The sequence below is a fragment of the Melitaea cinxia genome, chromosome 26 (genome assembly GCF_905220565.1).
Source record: "Melitaea cinxia chromosome 26, ilMelCinx1.1, whole genome shotgun sequence".
NCBI classification, from domain to species: Eukaryota; Metazoa; Arthropoda; class Insecta; order Lepidoptera; family Nymphalidae; genus Melitaea; species Melitaea cinxia.
Genome location: NC_059419.1, coordinates 7,299,140 through 7,320,259, shown reverse-complemented (window position 1 = coordinate 7,320,259; position 21,120 = coordinate 7,299,140). Strand labels below are relative to the sequence as shown.

General features: G+C 30.9%; 1 protein-coding gene across 1 annotated transcript in view; it reads left to right on the top strand.

The window, feature by feature from the left end:
• LOC123666493 (protein pangolin, isoforms A/H/I/S) overlaps positions 1-21,120 on the top strand; it is a 133,106-nt gene that overhangs the window by 31,885 nt on the left and 80,101 nt on the right. The window contains exon 2 of the mRNA XM_045600580.1: positions 10,541-10,604. Within this exon, the coding sequence (XP_045456536.1) occupies positions 10,541-10,604 (64 nt within the window). The remainder of the gene's footprint in view (positions 1-10,540; positions 10,605-21,120) is intronic.

Here is a 21,120-nt window from a genome sequence, read left to right as displayed (position 1 = left end):
CCAAGCTTGAGTCAATTTCTTAGGTTCCATACAATATTAAGAAATACCAAAAAACAAGTTTAATATAATTAATAATAATATAACCTGTTAATAATTTGGCAAGTAATTTTCGGTTATTTCCCTTTACTAGGGCTATTATAAAAAAGAGGTCATTAAAATTCAAGTGCGTCGTGTATTGCGTTATATAATTTAATGAGTTACTGAGTCATGTCGAAATATTTTTAATATATAATCATTTATTTATTGCTTCGAGATTAACGTTTTATTATACGATTATATAGATAATCGCAGCAGTTAATTTTTACTATAAATTACTTAATTACCTCACAATCATTGCATTCCTCGAAAAAATGTAACGATTGAAATTTAAGTTCTGGTTTTGAAACAAGCATTTTATAGAACCTTCGCACTAATTCTGGATTTTGATATGCATTTATAGTAGTTAAGACTAGATGTGCTTTAAGTCAAGTTTAAAATCAAAAATTTTACGACCTATGTTATCGATATCGATACATCTCAAAAATCTATTCTATAAGCGTCCCTACTTTCAAGGGATCGACAAAGTTATTCACATATTTTTTTTTTACAAATTCCAGAAACGTAAATTTCGAAGTTATTGTTAACTTTTTGCTACCCTATTGTTATTATCTATTAATAAAACTAAAGGACACAATTGTACTGACGTAATTCTATTCTATTACTATTTTTTTAGAACCAAATTTATGGGTTGTAAATAAAAATAATTATAAGAAAAAATTAAAGTAACTTTGTATACATATCAGTTTCTCCTATATAAAACAAAAATGAATTAATGAATTAATATTTGAATAAACTATGTTGACATTAGTTTTCAAGAAATGTATTTCGGTTAGATTTAGGTTTAAGATCTTTATTTCCTTATATTCTTTCTATGTTTGATCTTGAGTAGGTTAGTAATAAAGTATAGTATTTATAAACGATCGAAAATCTGAACAAGTTTTATAAATAAATATATACCAATCGTACTCGTGAGTTATTTTACGATAAAAATATTTAAAAAAAATGTATAGTACATTAACATAATAATCTCTACCTTTATAAAAGTGTTATTAGGACACGTGTGCGAGTAACACGAAATGCTTGTATCGATAAGATAGGACATTGAGTTGGGGAGAATCGATATTTTGATATTTTCATCACATCGAGGATTAAGATACCGATTCGTCGAGATTATCCCTTTAATAGTGGCTTAGAGGTCTTGTTGTTTAATACAAAATCACGTGAAATTGATTTGGGAAATGTTATGAAATTCTAGATGGTGCTTGCGACTTTATCTAGACGAATATAAAAGATATATATGTCAGATACGGAAAGTATGCGTCGTATTATTTTTACTTTATTTTATTTAGTTTTTAACACAGTATTATGCGTTCAGAAATACTGAAATGTACATGTCACATAGTAAAAGTATAAAGTTTAAATTTTGTGTTGTTTTTATATTTCTTAAAATGGTGATTACCTTACTCTGATAATCTTAATACTAGTAGATATAATCTTAATACTATAATTTGTAATAACGAGCGAGTAATTTCATTCATTTACACATACATACTAATACTTATATTTTATATACATTTTTTTATCTAACAAATATTACGTCACTATTATTCAATATAACTTTCTTATAGATACAGTTTTTTAAAAATAATAAATTTAATATACAAAAATACAATTTGTTCTACATCGAGATTGGGCACGTGGATCTCAAACGAAGGTTGCGAGTTCAAGTAAATACCACTTTTAGTGCTTAATTGAGCTTATGACTTTTTTAAGTACTAATCTAGTTTAGAATAACAAATAATACCAGAAAAAGGAAACTATGCATACTCTACAAAACTGTGAGTCATTTCTGCTTAGTATAGAACCGAGTACTTTTATGATTTTAGTGCCTACCTACCAAACGTCCTACAAGATATCTCTCTTTTTTAACTTCGCATAGTAATTAAAAATAATTTCTCAGATTATTTATTATTTATTGAATATTTATATACTTTTATTAAATAAATAAAAAATACACAATCGCAGAAAAGATAAAACAATAAACTACACATAATTATTTTAACAAAATACATAAACATAAGCAATTTATTGATATAATTAACACACGCGATTGTTTATTATTCGTTTTTAAATACAAATGTATCGTTTATCTTTTAATCTTTATGTTATCTAGACACGTTCGCCATTTTGGTATTCTAAAAAAGGTGTATTTTTTATATTCATCATTATAAATCATTTTAATTGTATAATTATATAAACTTACGTCCATAAATGATCATTAGTGTATTCCTTTGTAATCGAAATCAATTAACGGTTACTGTAATTACATCATGTATTAAAAATTTGCAAATAATAAATAAAATACCCCATCTTTCAATTCCTTCCAGTATGATATAATAATAGATAAAAACTGACTTCGTTTACATTGACCAGTAATACAATGTAGCTAGACGAAAAAATAGTCAAGTAAATCTATACAAATAAATAAAGTTGGAGTGTCTGTTTGTAATATTGAAATAACCGTTTTTAACTAAATTCATATGTATACACGGTGCCTATACCAAAATAACATTTTTTATAATTTTTGTCTGTCTGTCAGTCTGTTCCGGCTAATCTCTGAAACGGCTGGACCGATTTTGACGGGACTTTCACTGGCATATCTGCCACCCAGTAAAAAGTTGAGAGGTAACACACATAAAAATATAGTCGAATTGATAACCTCCTCCTTTTTGGAAGTCGGTGGAAAATAGAAAAATATGTTTTAACTTAATTTGTAGCGATTTTTTTTTTCAAATATATTCGTTTTACTCGCTTACATAAAGATTTTAGGAGTACCTACACAAATTATTTGTTATTGTACTTTAAAAATTACTATTTATATACACCTAATCACCGTTATAACTCACTATTTAAAGAATCGTTTTATTGATATAATTATTATTTACAAACTTCAATTTTTTTAACATTGGTTTGCTATATTTTATGTTCAACGAATATTAAAATGACTACCTTACAATAACCGGCACGTCGTTAACACATTATATAATAGTCAGAACAATAATATTTAGCTATATAATACTGTTGATTGTACAGTTGTATTTAATTTCACATAAAAATTCATAGCAGAAAATGCTTTGTACATTTGATCTTTAATCCTGTGACATTACACCTTACTGAACAATTTTAAATATACATTTATGTCTTAGTCAGGAATTTGATAATATTATCCTTTTTATATAGAAGTATATACAAATATTTAGTTAAATATGAAGCAAGCTGACTAATAATAAAGGAAAGTGCAAAATTTCAGTAATGTATTTGCTAAGTCATTATATAATGATGACCATAAATTACAAGTAAAGGCGCACTTAGTTTTTATCTTGTAATCTAGTCGTTGGCTCTGCTAGTCGTATCATTTTTAGGTTTCAGTTCCAATGTATGTAAACTATGCTATGATATGATTAAGCGAATTAATTTGTGGCTTATTTAAGATTAATTTTATTTTTATTTACCAAGCAACAAAGTTTTTCAATTATTTCTTTCATTAGGAAATTTATGTGTACATATATCTTTATATTATTTTAAATAAGTAATAATAACAATGTTACTTGTATGTACATATTGTCAGTTGCCGCGATTATCACTTTGAAACTCTCGATATTTTGGCGACGTTGCAGATGACACGGCTAGTGACAATCGCGGTATGTTCCGTATGAGACCGAGTTGTTAGAACCCCTCAAACCAGAAAAAAATAACGTATATATATAATATATGTTAATAACATATAATATAACATAATAACATATAATATATGTTATTTATTAAAGTTAATTATGCGATACGATGCTATTAAGGGCTATATTCGTTGGTTGAAGATCTTGGTTAAATATACCTCCGTATAATTTCACGTTTTTTCATTCACATAATCATACCGTTTTTAAGTTAGAATTTTAACGTTTGTTAGTTATTTCTTAATTAAAGTTAAAAATACATTCCATGTCCTTACTAAGTGATTATGCGAGTATTAACATATCCGAGTCTAAATGTTAGCTTTGCATTTTCAAGAATTGCATTTGTAATTAAAATGAATTGTTGTTATCAGATGTGTGGTGAGTGTTTAAGGAAGGCTATGTTTACGTGTTTGTTGAGTTTTCTAGAAAAAAATAGCTGTCATATATATACTAGTGGTCGCCAGTTGTCGAAATTCGACCATAATTCGTTTTAATTATAAGTTTAATCATTATTAAGGTTCTATTGTCAAAGATTATACCTTTATAATAGTAAAAAAAAGAGTATATACGCGTGTGTGTGTGTCAAATACGTGTTAGTGTGTGTAATAACTTTTTTAATGATTTAATGTATTCTTAGGCATAAATTTTAAAATATATTAGCATTATGCACTCCTTCTAAGTGTACTAAATTTCATACTTCTTCGTCCAAGCAATTGTAGGAAAAAGGGGTACAAAATTTTTGTTTCACGTATTAATATATAGATATATATTTTGACACCGCGTTGGCGCAACGTTCACAGCTCTGGTTTGTGGCTGTTGCGCTGGCGATTGTGAATTCGTTAACCGCACATGAAACATTTGTATTGGCCATACAAATGTTTGCCATGGTCAAGGTGTTTGTGCAGTCCTTTTAGGTCTCCCCACCATGTCTCGGAGAGCACGTTAAGGCATCGGTCTCGGTTGTTCTGTACACCTGATAGCGATCGTTACTCATAGTAAGGAATATATCCGCCAACCTTCATTGGAGCAGCGTGGTGAATTAAGCTCCTGATCCTTCTTCTACACGGAGATAGAGGACTATGCCCACCAGTGGGATATTACAGGCTGAAGCATATATATATTAAATATTATTATATTATTTAATTAAGTAGTTAGTTTTAACTGAGGTAGGGCACAGCAGGAATTTCCTGTTTAAAATATGGAGCAGCCCGACTGGGGTAGTACCTCGACCTTACAGAATATCACAGCAAAATAATACTGTTTCAAGCAGTATTGTGTTCTTGTTGGTGAGTAAGGTGACCAGAACTCCTGGGGGGATTGATTGGGATTGGGTCGGTAACGCGCTTGCGATGCTTCTGGTATTGCAGGCGTCTATAAGCTACGGTAATCGCTTACCATCAGGTGAGCCGTACGCTTGTTTGCCGACCTAGTGACATAAAAAAAAAGTAGAAGAAATTGGTTACGTACATTTCCAGTAATATCTTTAAATTATTTCCCTTAATCATTGCATATCACTTACCAAGGATATAAATGACCATGTTCTTTCAGTACAATGTTTTGAAATTTAATTAAAAAATCATCACCACGATACACTTTATTATGTACAAGATAATTTAATCAAATTTTGTAATAATAATTATATCGGGTCATTGGCTCTAATAATTATTATTAAATATATAAAATATTTGAAAACAATCATCCCAACCAGTGGTACATAACCGCATTGTTGGTGAATACCATCTGCTAACCATGTATGGTATATAATACATCTGCGTTTAAAAAAATCACTATTTAAAAATGCTATTCGAAGTAACAATTAACAACATTAATATGTAATAATATGTTAAATGAGAACATAAAATGCGCGTATTTCTAATAAAAACAACAATTTTCATTATTGAAGCTATTTATTTCTTTCTATCTCGATAAGTATATACATTAATATGTTTTGAATATATTGTTTTAAGCTGACGCGATCACGTTTTCATATTTATATTAAATTTCTTCGGGTACTTATCACGTTTATTGTTTTGTTTCGGTCCCTATATTTCGACAATGTTTCAATCGCCATGATCACTGGACCTCAACAAATCAATAAATGTGGTAAGCACTCGAACAAATATAAATTTAAGTATTTTTTGAAAGTTGAGCATACAAACATTTAGAAAAAATCATCCCACAAATATATTTGATATCATTAGTAAATGTTTTAAGTTGATAGTGATCATTTTTCGTTTGATCATTTAAAGGACAATAGCATTGGGACGAGCTGTAACACAATCAATCTTCGGTTTCAGAGATGAATATTTCATATTAATATCCTAAATCAAATGTCCCAAAACAACGAATCATTTCGAGATTAACAAATCAGATTGGAAAATCAAATTTCGCAAAAAGTTTTGGGTGGTACCTTCCATCAAAATAAAGAAAGAAGAAATAGCACATTTTTACAATATGATTTTTTTCAATCATACAAATAACAATATAATAATAATAATAATAACCTTTGCTCTAGCTCTATTATAAAGCGGTAGAATTCATTCTAACTTTTAAAAACTTTACAACCGAATAACTAACAACCGTTAAAATTCTAACTTGAAATAGGTATGATTATGTAAATTAAAAAAACGTGCAATTGTACGGAGGTATATAACCAAGATATTCAACCAACGAATATAGGCCGTTCACTACCAACCTATCCTATCGCACCTATCGCATCGCATATTTAGTTTTGATTGGTATCGTACAATTGATCAGCTTAAAGTTACTTTTAACATCCGCTCTGGTGTAGTGGTGCGTGTAGACGCCTAATATCCACTCACGGTTTGTGGGTTTCATCATCATCATCATTACAACCTATACAGTCCACTGCTGGACATAGGCCTCCACAAGTTGACGCCAAAAATAACGTGAACTCATGTGTTTTGCCCATAGTCACCACGCTGGGCAGGCGGGTTGGTGACCGCAGTACTGGCTTTGTCGCACCGAAGACGCTGCTGCCCGTCTTCAACCTGTGTATTACAAAGCCAGCAGTTGGATGGTTATCCCGCCATCGGTCGGCTTCTTAAGTTCCAAGGTGGTTGTGGAACCTTGTTATCCCTTAGTCGCCTCTTACGACACCCACGGGAAGAGAGGGGGTGGCTAAATTCTTTAGTGCCGTAGCCACACAGCAGTTTGTACAAATATTTCTTTATTGCTTGGATGTATGTTTTTGTCTGTCTTCCCTCAGTGACTCTTAGAGCACGCTAACCCGTCGGTTCCGGTTCTTATCATAAATACCTGATAGCGATCGTCACGCATAGTAGGGAATATATCCGCCAATCCACAGTGGAGCAGGTGGAAGCAACAGTTCTTCTCCTACATGGAGAAAGAGACCTATGCCCAGCCGTGAATGTTACAGGCTGAACCAAACTCACCGTTTCAAAACTTTTACTATTATTATATCTTCGAATCTTGAAAATTGTCATGTATTTATTTGCTGCCCTAATAATAAAAAATTTTTACTTACAAGGCGTGAGAAATCTTATTTAGGGGACTATTGAAACCACTAAATAAAAACCGGCAATCACTTCTGGCTTTTTCAGGAGCTTATAAATCCCTCCCATACTCGAGTCTAGAGATTTACTTCTGCCGGATTATATTGTGTGTAAATCAGAACCACGTATTTGTAAATCCTACTTGTAAATGTAAGAGTTTTGATGACAATATGTCCCATTTACTACTTCACAGGCATTACGTTGCTTAATTTAGGAACGGACGAGCTATATACACACAGCCGTTTATGTTATATGTTATTCAACAAATATTACATTACATGCTGGATTATTATATCAATTATAATGTTTTTCAGCTAAAAAGACATTATCAGAGGTTTATGTATAAAGTAAAAAATATTAAATCTAAATCATGTATGAACCTTTATACTATAGGTATTATCGCAAATACGTCAAAGGTCAAGTTATAATATTAACGGTAAATGCTATCAGCATATATCCAATTACCCGTTTAACGGAATCGTAGAAAAAATCAGTCGTATTGGTACTTACCCTTGATTTGGGGTAAACACGTTCGAGTGGGGTAAACTGGTTTCCTCTATCCAATTACGGCCCTCGTAAAGATATTGGGATACTATTCAAGAACCGTTCGTAAAATTATCGCACGCCTAATAGAAGTAGCAAAAGATCTAGTAGTCTATTACTGTTTCTTTTAAATTGCAAATTTCTAAAATTTTTATTAAAGTATTACTTAAAGAAGAAAGATACATAAAGATTTAATAACGTGGAACTATCTTTAAGAGGCTCCCCCTTCTCAATGACCTTGAGCATTTAGACTTTGCCACACCCCACCCACCCGCACTTCACCTGATCAGTATTACGCAAAGGTTATTAAACTCGGCCATCTACCGGCTCTAGCTTGTACTACTTAGGACATGCGATTGATCCGTTTCCTAGAGCAAGAGCTTGCGTACAAGTTGTGATCATCCATAATTATTATTTAATTTTCTTCTTGTCGTGTCGATCATTTAGGCTATAAAATTATATTAATTACTAGTTGTTACTTGTTGTTCAGTTCGCAGTTATAAAATAAATAAATTTCTAAAATAAAAGTAACCTAAGTTACTCCTTACTATATCAGCTATCTGCCAGTGAAAGTTCCGTCAGAATCGGTCTAGCCGTTTCAGAGATTAGGCGGAACAAACAGACATACAGACAGACAAAAATTGTCAAAATGCTATTTTTGTGTATGTATCGTGTATACATCCATATTAATTTAGTAAAAAGCAGTTATTTTAATATTAAAAGCAGCCGCTCCAATTTTATTTGTATAGATATACTAAATTTATATTTTATTCTATTATCGGCTCGGTGAAGATCGACTTTAGGTTCGGATCTTAGACCACAAGCTAAGCAGCTTTACATTTACACAGCTCAAAATTAATAATTTAAATTATTTTTTTATTTGAAGTAAATACAATTGCAAAATTCAACAGTAAGTCTGTCTACCTGTTACATTTTGATGCCTATCTTGGATTAAAAAAAGTAAATAGATTTGCGCGTAAGCAAGAGCAGCGTGCGATGACGAGCGACACAAGTTCCCCGTACAAAGGCCTCTGGCCGTCTGCCGCGGGCCGCCTGTCGCCCGGCAAATAACCAAAAATTATATTTTTACGATTTTCTAATAAAATACTGCACTTAATAAAAAACCCTTCTGTAGAAATATTAAATACAGGATTCTTAATTAATAAAAAAAATATTTACTATTGTAAGTAGTAAAATTAGAAAGCCTATACGATTTTTGTACGCGAAAGGAGGTCCAGGTAAACAATATTTCTCTTTATTTAGAAAATTTTATACAATTATCTTACAGTCACATTAATAAACTGAATCCGAGATACAACATATATTTATTTGATATTTTTAACGTAACTTTAACGTATACTTTATAGCACATGAAAACGGCCGAATTTGTCTGGGATCCCCTTAAAGCAAAAATGGAAAAAGGATACACCTCAGGATCTCCAGATTCTGGGCGGAGAATTCTCATATGAAGACAATAAACTATGAAAATAATTGCATAACTTAAATTCATTTCTGCTTAGTACAAAAATAATGTACCAATTATTAAAATATATTAAATAATTAAAACATAAGAAATCGTAAATTACAAGATATCATTAACATAAAATATCGTACGATAACAAAATAAACGCCGGGCTATCACTAAGGTGTTGTGATTTCAACGGTCCATTGGTTCCTCAGCGAGAGGAAATCTGTTCCCGTATTAACGATAGCGGAAACATTTCGATTTGTTATGTCCATTATTATAGTTGATATTGTTTGGGGAAAGGCTTCGAGTGGAATTAATCGCTTGGTACGCCGAGAGGGAGCGATTCGTTCGACTTTTTATCGTGTGATCTTTTATTTGGGTTCAATTTAATATACTCATTTATGTAAATACAACGCAATGCGTTGGTGCAGCGGTCATAGCATTGGCTTTTGCACTGAGTCGCGAGTTCGACCCCCATAAGACAAAAATATAACAGATCAAATATGTGTACGCCATACATATATTTACTATGATCTGGGCGTTTGTGCTTGCTCATTATGTGATTATAGATCACCGATACGGGAGTAAACCGAAGTGAAACTACAACATTGTAAAATGCAAAGGTCTATCCATAATTACGTGTAATATTTTTCCTTGTAAACTTTTAATACTAAAGTAATTATTAAATGATAGGTCTAACGATAAAGTTATGTGTGTATATTAAAGTTATGTTTGAAAAAACTCATCCGTTAACAATTGCCCATTAGCGTTGTATGCTTATTTATTTACTGGTACACGCAAACATGATTGTTTGAGTTCGAAGCTTGTATTAAACAAGTGGACAGTTTGTTGAGAAGAAAATTATAGGTTTAGTTCTGTTTTTGTAAGCGTGTATGATAAGTAAATTGACTAGACTTTTAATTTAATGACAGAATCAAGTAAATTGGCTAAGATATAATTATATGTGTGAGTGAAGTATTTTGAGATTAAAAAGTGTTAATTTTGGTCAATTAGCAGTATTAAAAGTTGATATAAAAAAAAGTAATAACGCGATAATGTTTGTGTGAATGGATGGAGGGTTTTTACGCTTTAACTCCAAAACTATTGAAAGCTTTAAATTTATTATACATTTAGACATAAGGTTACATAGGTAAAACTGTTATATATATAATATACATACTTTTAAGTATAGTAAAATTAATTTTTTTTTTATTTCGTTTCAGGAAAAGTCCGGCGAGCCTTATACCGGTAAACTATCGGTGAAGTCGGATTTAAGTCCCGTATTTGGTGAGTACTATTTGAAATTATTAAACTTATATTATTAGAGCACGATAACAAATGGTCATCTGTACTGATATTAAGCTGGAAAGTTCGTTTGTTTAACACGCTAATCTCAGGTAGGCACTACTGATTCGAGTTTAAAAATTATTTTTAGGTAGAATGTAAAGAAAAGGAAGAGGGTAGTTAGGGTTATAAAAATACAATGAGAAATAGCAAAGTCACTTAATAGTAAATATTATGATAAAAATATGCAAAAAAGATGTAACTTCTTTGTAAAATATGAAAATAGTGGATTCGACATTAGCAAGTACCAAGGTTGAAAATAATGCTTACATCTAAACCAGTTTCGGAGCGAAGTCCTCACTTAATTCAAGCTCTTTGTTGAATGAAATGTTAAGAAAAAAAGTATTACTTAAATTTTATCGTTGTTATTAAGAGTCGCTGCTGCTGTTTGTGGAACTGATAACTGAGATCATTTACGGTTTATTTATAAAGTAGTTAAAGCTGCACTCGCTGACACGCTAACAGGATTATGATCTTAAGTAGAGAGTAGAGCTTAGAGTTATGAATAATGACAAAATTATGTGTTGCGTGCTCCAATAATGTAGGCTACAATATAAGCTATAAAACATAGTGTAACTACTAACAGAATATATAAATGCATGCTTTTACTGGTAGCAGAATCGTAGACAGGGAGAGAAAACACGAACGACGTCCAGTCACTAAATAAATAGAGCCTATTAATATTACTGTAATATGTACAAAACCCTTTATTGTAACATCTCGTTATTTATTTTATTAACAACTAATTTAGATATATTTTGAAACTATCAAAAATAATATCAAAATATCTGCTGTGTGGCTACGGCACTAAAGAATTTAGCCACCCCCTCTCTTCCCGTGGGTGTCGTAAGAGGCGACTAAGGGATAACAAGGTTCCACAACCACCTTGGAACTTAAGAAGCCGACCGATGGCGGGATAACCATCCAACTGCTGGCTTTGAAATACACAGACCGAAGCCGGGCAGCAGCGTCTTCGGTGCGACAAAGCCAGTACTGCGGTCACCAACCCGCCTGCCCAGCGTGGTGACTATGGGCAAAACACATAAGTTCATGTTATTTTTGGCGTAAACTTGTGGAGGCCTATGTCCAGCAGTGGACTGTATAGGCTGTAATGAAAGATCAAAAATATGTGTGACAGAGCTTAAAAAAAACAACATCAAAACTCACAGTAATGAAAACACCTTGCTTTCAAATTTATTATCTACGTTTTATAAAGAAGTTTTCTAGAACCATTTAAATATGCTTCAAAGTAACAGCTGCTGATTTCCTACTTCTCATCAAATGCCTCTTTTATTATCGTTAAAATCATGAAATAATTATTACAGATATAAATTTAACAGTCAATATGATTTTAAATCTTCCAAAGAGGAAGATAAAAAGCTTTGTCTCAACGTGAATCATTTGAAAATGATTGTAAATCGAATGTTAAATTGTTTTCTATAGAGTCGGAGGTGGGAGTCACGGTGTTGCCCGGGGCGACCATTACGTGAGAATTATGTGTGTTTTATCGCCAGCTTATAATCATCTGTCACTATCGTTACAATATTTTCGTATAATTTCATCTGACTCCACCTCTTGATAGGGACGTGTTCGTGATTAAATTTTGCCTTATCGATATTTTAGTTAATAATTATTTCTTTTGTTGTTGTCTTGGAATCTTCGGAAGTTATTTAGTATTGTACGTTAGAAATGATGCGATAATTTAATTCATATTTATGTAACGTTTTTATTGTTAAATTTGTATTGTCAAATACGAATTGAAATAAAATAAAATACCTATTATATTATTTCAATTTATTAACATTAGATAACATATGTAAAAATATACCGGTAATAAAGCAAAAAAATAAATATCAATTTTTCCATCGATAGTCGCCCATCACTATCAAGCACGTCCGAACGCCTCGTTATTTGTTGTTATTAGTGTCGTTTTTTGTTATTTTTTTTCCACGGGATGTTTTCGACGAACCGGTTCCCTAATCTGATCAGCGCGCCACGACTCCGGGTGAACGAAAAAAAAAATGTACAAAGACTATTGGGAAGTTTGAAATTATTTTATGGGAAGGATGGCTATTATAGCGTACAATGTTTCGATTTTTGAATAGTGTCTGTCATTACGGAAAACTAAGATACAATAGTATGGCACTGAGAAAAGTACAATACACAGAGACAAACTTTGTGAAGCCAGACAAATGAAATGTTTCTTCTATAGTAATGTTATAGAAAAAGAAGACATCTGTATGTTGGTTTGTAAGTAATAAATAACTATTGCATTAATTTTATAAAATTATGCGACGATATATCGTAGCAAAACACTCAATAAAAATGCTCATGAGTGAAAACGCATGGGACGACTAAAGCCCTTACAATTAATAGCCTAAAATTAATTTCTATTTTAAAAATAACATGGCGTCAGTTTTGTCAGAATTATTAAACACAAAAGCGATAAACTGATAGCAAACGTAGTTGTTGTTATAAATAAAAAGAAAAAAAAAATAGTAATTTTAATTCTATGTTTAAAGGTTATTTTGTACAATTACCGGTAGTACGTTAGATCTTACTTTTGATAGAAATGCTAATGTTAATTGTTACATGTTACTATTCGCCCCCAGGATAATTACTATGAATATAACCGTACATAGCGAAAAAGTTTTAAGATTTTACATTTATTATACCACCGCATGTTATTATTATTATTAGTTATAAATTTATTATTATTTATTATTTAGTTATAAATTTATAGCGTTATTAATAATATTAATTCTAAATATAAGATATTAAAATTTTACTAAGCTTAATTTACATGTATGAAGTGACTACTTCGTACTTACTAGTAGGAACGGATCTAACAAAGATTCATATGCATATAAAAACGCAAAATACATTTAGTTTTTGGGTAAACCTTAAAATAGTTCCGTAAAAAATCTTTTATATAATAAAATTTAGTCAAAACTAATGCAATAAAGTACTGTACGTTCAGAGATAGGTGCAATAAACAAAGTTACAAATTCATATGTTTGTACCTCTAATCCTTTAATTTTGACAAAACCAATCACTAAATATACAACTAATCCACCTTTCTTATCAACTATATATGTAATTTTCTGTATATTCTGTTTTTAAGTGCAATAAAGTATATACTAATATATCCAGAATTAAAAAGCTATTTCTTTCAACTTATAACATACAAAATATGCATGCAAAAAGCGTAGCGAAGTTCTGCTTAAAATTATTTATCGAATAAAAAAAGCCATCAATATTTAATAACGAGAATACGATCGATCAAACAATATCATATTCAATAATTGATCTGTGAAGATTGTTCTCAACCTGTTCATTACATACAGAAATATTCTCAGAAATCTTTACTAATGCACATAAAGGTGAGATTTGTTAGTTTGTTTGTATGTGCTTCTCACGCGCAGTGATTGTATAGTGATTTTCAAGTTCTCCCTTTTTAGTTTAGATCGAACTACGACTCAGGTCAGGAGCGAGTAAATTCATTCATTAATATCTCAATATAACACATAGTAGAGACCGAAATAGAATTAAAAATTAAAATTCGGTAAAAATGTTATCAATGAATGTTTTCATCCTTAATTCTTACGTATTTAGGCAGGTATGTATAGGTATTCGTCAGTTACGTAGTCAGTGTAGTTGCTTTGCTACATATCTATATTTAAAAAATAAATCATCCGAATAGCTTTTGCCTTTTGATAGTAATAATATATTCATTTATTATCTTAATCCTCATTTAATTGGTAACACGTCGTTTAATTATTATAAATGCAGCGCGATAAATACAAGTTTTTGTTAATCTAGTGTCAACTTTAAACCACTATCCAATATTATGAAGTGTTATCATGGATTTAATTCAAAAATTTACATAAGAAGTTTACATTGTGCTATGATAAATTATAATACATGTAAATTCCTAATATTTTTTATTCAAATTGACTCTTAGAATTTTGAACCGTCATTTTACAAATCTTCATATCGGTTCTACGAGAAATTACTTATACATTTAAATTCTATTAAAAAAAAAGTCTTTCAAATGATTCTGTAATATCTTTTAAGTGTATGATGAGGTGATATATCGACTACGCCTTTGGATATGACTCGATGGTCTATTACTGATGCTTGTTATGTGTAACCGGGCTTCACACTTGTCTCACACTCAAGAACCAACATTAGCTCACTGCAAATGCGTGTCTGATCCATAATTCCACGTTGTTCACGATCGTATGTAAACATATATGTGTATAACCATCTCTTTCCATTCTAGGGATAATCTCTACCCGTCCCGCTCTCACACGATTTGCGATTCATATTCCAGCCTTGGCTACCTGTTGGATGTTTTATGTCATTATATCCGAGTTCTAATTGGAACTTGATATGCGTTCACAATTAAGCGGCGTCGTTAGATTAACGAGCTTTTTACACTATCACGGTATCGAGTGACGAACTGACAGCGTCTAGATAAGAACGTATTATGTATACACGTATGTATTAATGTGAAGTAATTGTCGTAATCACCACTTTATCTCGCATCGTTACGGTGTTTATTCAAACATGTTAGGTTTTTATTTCGCTCCTTGTACGGATGCAACAATTTTAATGTCAGCCGTAACTCAAAAGGCGTCTGGTCGTTTTTTGACGTCGCTATTACATGAATATTCATTCGCGTAGATAACTTGACATATAATTCCGAACTGTTATCGCGTTTTAATAAGATTCATTTAGGCCATTATGTGTTAAGTTACAAATTTCAGTAAAAACTATGACATGTGTCAACTGTCAGAGCGAGTCGAGTTGGACATTCGACTTCATTTTGTATACAATTATTTTAATTAAATTTTTAAATGTCGTATTGACATGCGAACGTGCTGTGAATATGTAAGTATTAAATAGATGCTATTATTATAAATCCATTTTTCTATTTTAATTGATATGAGTTTAAATTACATATACATTTTAAAAAAATGTTCAATTTGTAGCGAAACTGCTAATATATTCCTTTGGTATTGTTTTTCTGAGCTTCGAAGTATGTTTCTTGCAAACCTGTCAGAATCAACCTCATCAATCACTCACCTAGAAGCTTTTGACTTAAATTAAGTAATGATTACTGTATTGTTTTATTGCTATAATATTAAAGGTATACTACAATGTAGTTTTGATTATTAAAGTAACTTATTACTGTTTATTTGATAATCTTTTTGTTCCGGCTTACCATCACCGATTATTATGAGATTTTACTTGTTTTTAGAACTAGGTCGGTAAACAAGGCGTACTGCTCATCTGATGGTAAGCGATTACCGTAGCTTATAGACGTCTGCAACACCAGAAGCATTGCAAGCGCGTTGTCGACCCAATCCCCGACCCTCCCCGCAGGATCTCTGATCACTTTACTCACCACAGGAACACAACACTGCTTGTAAGCTGTATTATTTAGCTGTGATCTGTAAGGTCGAAGTACTTCCTCGATCGGACTGCTCCAGAGTTTGAGCAGGATTGTCTTGCTATGCCCTGCCTCAGTTAAACTCACTTAAAGGTATTTGATGTCATAAAGAGTATTTTATCCTTTATTTTTATTTTGTTAATTAATATGAATAAAAGTGTAGTAGTAGACAAGTTTTTTTTAAACATTTTATTTATTACTAGCTGTACCGCGACTTCGTCCGCGTGGTAATTAATAAAATAAGTTATTGTTTAGTTCGCAGAATTATATATATAAAAAAAAAAAACAAAAATGAAAGTAGCCTAAGTTACTCCTTATTACATCAGCTATCTGACAGTAAAAGTCCCGTCAAAATCGGTCCAGCCGTTTCAAAGATAAGCCAGAAGAAACAGACAGACAGACAGATAGACAAAAATTATTAAAAATGTTATTTTGGTATATGTATTGTGTATGAATTTAGTTAAAATCGGTTATTTTAATATTACAAACAGACACTCCAATTTTATTTATTTGTATAGATTTTCTTTGATATATTTTTATTCACGTTATTATTACGTAAAAATTCTCATTAGGTTTGTGTTCTTAATTATATGTGGTAGCTTGTTATTAGCTTTTTTTTATTATTATTCTGTATTAGTTATAGCTGTTAGCTATCCTAATAAAATAAAATAAACATTCGAAAAATCGATGATCTAGTTGGAAATATTTAAACAACATATTTATTCAGAAAATATGTAATAATAGTTTCATATCACACAATGTACAGCATGGCCAAGCTTGATAATATTTTATATACGTGTCTAGATAAGAATTAAAATAGATTTATCTCAGAATTTATGTAAAACAAGCGTGAAGTGTACACGGATATTGCCTAAACAAATATAGTTTCACGGGCCGCAATCTCGCTGACCGCAAAATTATGGAATGACAGTATATCCGGCCCGGAACCGACCGGCCGCCCAGGTAGCGGCGGATTTTTTATTTAAACATATTGTATAGAGGGAAGGTTGTTTGTTTGCAATCGATAAAGTTAAAATACTATTGAAGTAAATTAAATAGTTTTTCGATTAGATTAATACATTTCCAATAAGGGTGGACAAATAAGGTGACCACGGTTCATTTATTACTTAAATAAAATTGTAGCAAAGAAATCCTTTAAAAATAATACCAATACATACACGAAATAAATCCCAGATAAAGTTCTCGGATATAACAATTTTCATTTGATATTTATAAAACAATATACGATTTTGTGGTGATTTTGGTGAAATATGTTAAACTAATTATGTTATAAGTCAATAGCAAGAAATAGATGATGGGTATATGATTCATTTTACAAGCTTTTATTTAACTTGCAATGTTTGACTATTCGTTAGATTTTTATTTAGTTACCTATTTAATAGTAAACATTTTACTCGTTGTTCCATCTGTTTGTTAAGTATTTGACACAATGTACAGTTACATAATTATAATAACAATACATAATTATATACAATTACATAATTACAATTTAAATAATATTTCCCATAAGGTAAATTAAAATTTGACCTTATGGGAAATATTATTTTTTATGAAGGTTGAACTTTTATTCGTCATAGCTATAAAAGTACCTTTAAGAGTTTTATTAATACGATTAGCCCTAAAAACAATTCCTCAATATTTCCTTGTCTGTAGACAGAGTTTATATTTCTTATAAAATAAATTACACTATTTCCAAGGCATAAGACCAAAAAAATTATTTTAAGACTGATCTGAACTAAGCGGAAACCTTAAAATGTCAATATGACAAGTACAGAAGGTTGACTGAAGCTGCGGTATACCTCTTGTCTAATCGCAATTTAGAAACGGACGATCCAGTAAAAAAGGCGATAGTTTATTTTATTTTGATCAAGTGTATGATTCACTTCGCTTGTCAGATTTATAATAAACTTTGCTTAGCAGATTTTTTGCGACTATATATTTTAATAAATATTATATCGATTTTTCTTGTGTGTCGAATATAAAATCGAGTCCTGTAATAAATTTTAATCTTAGTTGGCAATAAATGGATAATTTATTGTTTATTTAATTTATGTTATGACTTAAATAAAAATTCGTTACGCCTGTTTTTTTAAAGTGACTTAATTCATACTTCCATATTTTTTATCGCCATATTGTTATGTGATATTAAAACCGAAACTAAGGAATTAGAGATAAGTTTTTGAGGCTGTCACATTTTGTATTTTTTTTTTGTTTTTTAAACTAAAGTAGGTATATTAATTTTTCATTGATATTATCCTCTATTACTTCAGTAACTCTATATTACTGCTATATTTCTGTATTTGTTTAATACGGATTCATGAAAAAATACTTTTAGGCATTGTTAGTAAGAATAGAAGGATATAGTTTAGATGTACATATATGTATTAAATTTTGCCGGGTTTGATTAATATACAAATATTTTATTTTTATTATAATATGTGTCCATACAATACAATATACGAGGAGGTATAGGTTATAGCAGTAGCTGCATTCATATAACTTTCACATCACATGTGTGCGCATGTCTTTACCTCATATTACATCTCCGACAATATTTATTTAGGCTTAGGACCCACCGCAGCAGTTCCGAGAAATACTAGTGTTGATTTTTGTAGATTCTGTTGTAGAATTGTTGTGTAGAAATATATTATTAATGTGTACAAACTACGATCTTTATTACGATGTGTCATTGAACTCCCAATGTTTTTATAATGATAATTTAAAAACAAGTGGGTAATGTGATTTAACTCAACTAACAATAAATTTTTGACAGTCAAAAATTTATTGTTAGTTGAGTTCACTTCATTCACCACACATCTTTAGAAATTATCAACTAAAATCTAATGTATCACTTGTCAGATTCGTTATGGTGATTTCATAGTCTATTAAGTAATAGTCTGAATAAGATAAAAAAAATTACACGTAGATCTTGAGACGTTAAACGCGTTTAAAGAAACTCCAGCTTAATAAGGTTTGTAGAGATAATAGTAACATTACCCTCCCTATATTATTAGAACACAATGCCACAAATACAACATATTAGTAAATATTTATATATATTAAATTGTATAGAATAATAACCACACGTAATAAATTCTCACGGTCTGTAATTGTAACAAACAGAATAAATAATTATCTTATGTATAATCTAATAACACATTACTAAAATTAAATTGTATTTACCAAATATATAAAATTAAATACTATAGGTATATATTTTATACAGTGGTTTTTCTTCGCGAGATGCACCTGCCCGAAAACTAATCTTCAAGTTTGAAATAGGCAATAAAGATACATGTAACATACAATGTAAACATATTTACACATTTCCATTGAATAATTAATTGAAATCTCAAGGATAATAATAGACAACAACTCTTATCACGAATAACATTCATTGAACCCGTTAAATAATTTGTTCTGCCTAAGCGAACATGATGTACAAAAGCTAAGTCGACATGCCATAAGGTTGTGACTATAATTCCGAAAATATACATTGTGTGGCGCCATCTATTACGTTTAAAGGTTGAATTTTAGTTCTCGTAATACAACGACATCAATTATGACAGTGTTGCAGATTACCTAGATGTGTATCCAAATAAAAATACGGCTAAAATAATAAGATGATAATAATATGTTATATATATGTATATATTGCCGTGTGGTGTCGGCTGAGTAGAATAGCACCACCCCCTTCTTCCCGTGGGGGGTCGTAAAAGGCGACCGAGGGATAAACCTGGCTCAAAATCATCAGGGTCCTGAAGAAGGAAAACATCATTTGAAACCCGGAAAGGGGTCTGCGTCAAGCATTCGTGGCATAGCTCTAAAATGCGAAAGACTCCTGCAGCCGAACTGGCTTCACACGTATCGACTCGTCGTTCCTGTGGGCCTAGCCAGTGAGGTCGAAAGGGGGGCGCAGAGCTTAAGCAACTCTGCGTTTTCCTGAAGAGTGTCCTAGGCGACAAAGTGTCTGTCTGACACTGTCTAAATCGTCTACAACAGACGGACTAAGGTCAATGAATATATGTATATAATAAATATATCATATTATACATAGTTACATGTAATCTTTCTTTTCATAAAAGTTAAATATTATTATTATTAATGTAATATTGTATATACATGTGAGTTTTTGATTACATGTTTTTATAATAATACCATTGTAATTAATTGTTTCTAACTAATACAATATGACATTCTGAGTGCAATCCGCATTGACATGTGCGAATATATAATACATATATTCCGTGATGGTGAAAGATACTGTTAGGTTTTATAGCTTGTATGGCTAAAAATAATTATTTTTAAATAATATTAAATAGTTATATATAAACATGTTGAGGTGTGTATGATATAAATAAACATATAATTAATTATCTATCAATAAAGCCGCGATATATACAACCACTATAAAACAAATCACTTTTTATATGACAAAAATAAAATATGTTATAGCGATAGTATATCTATGTTTTATTTTAGAATGCACTTGTAAACGAATTTTTTCTTGGAAACATACAAGTGTATTACAATTATCTTAGATAAAATAACTGTCGTATCAAATTGTGATTTACGTCATATGCATAAAGTGACTGTAAATTGTTTGTTTTTATTTTATTTACATTTTATGCTGAAGGTTATTAGTATGCTTTGACTTTGTTTATTATGTAAATAATATAAACCCTTTCAATATTACCTGCTACGGATCCGGTTCATATTTATGGTTTCTGCTCTGCTTGTGGTCACAGCGTGTCTTTTTGTAGCCTACTTTATAACAACACGATTGAGATAATTGTCTAAAATTTTTACAGTAACTCGTAGTAAGAAGGGATAGAAATTTTAGGATCATTGTACCGTGGTCTACCTATAGTTATTTGTGCCATCCATTAGGTCTGTAATGATTAATTACCTATTTAATAAAAGACTAACAAAAAACTTCTTTGATGACACTAAGACAAGTTACTGCTAAGTCGCGTCATT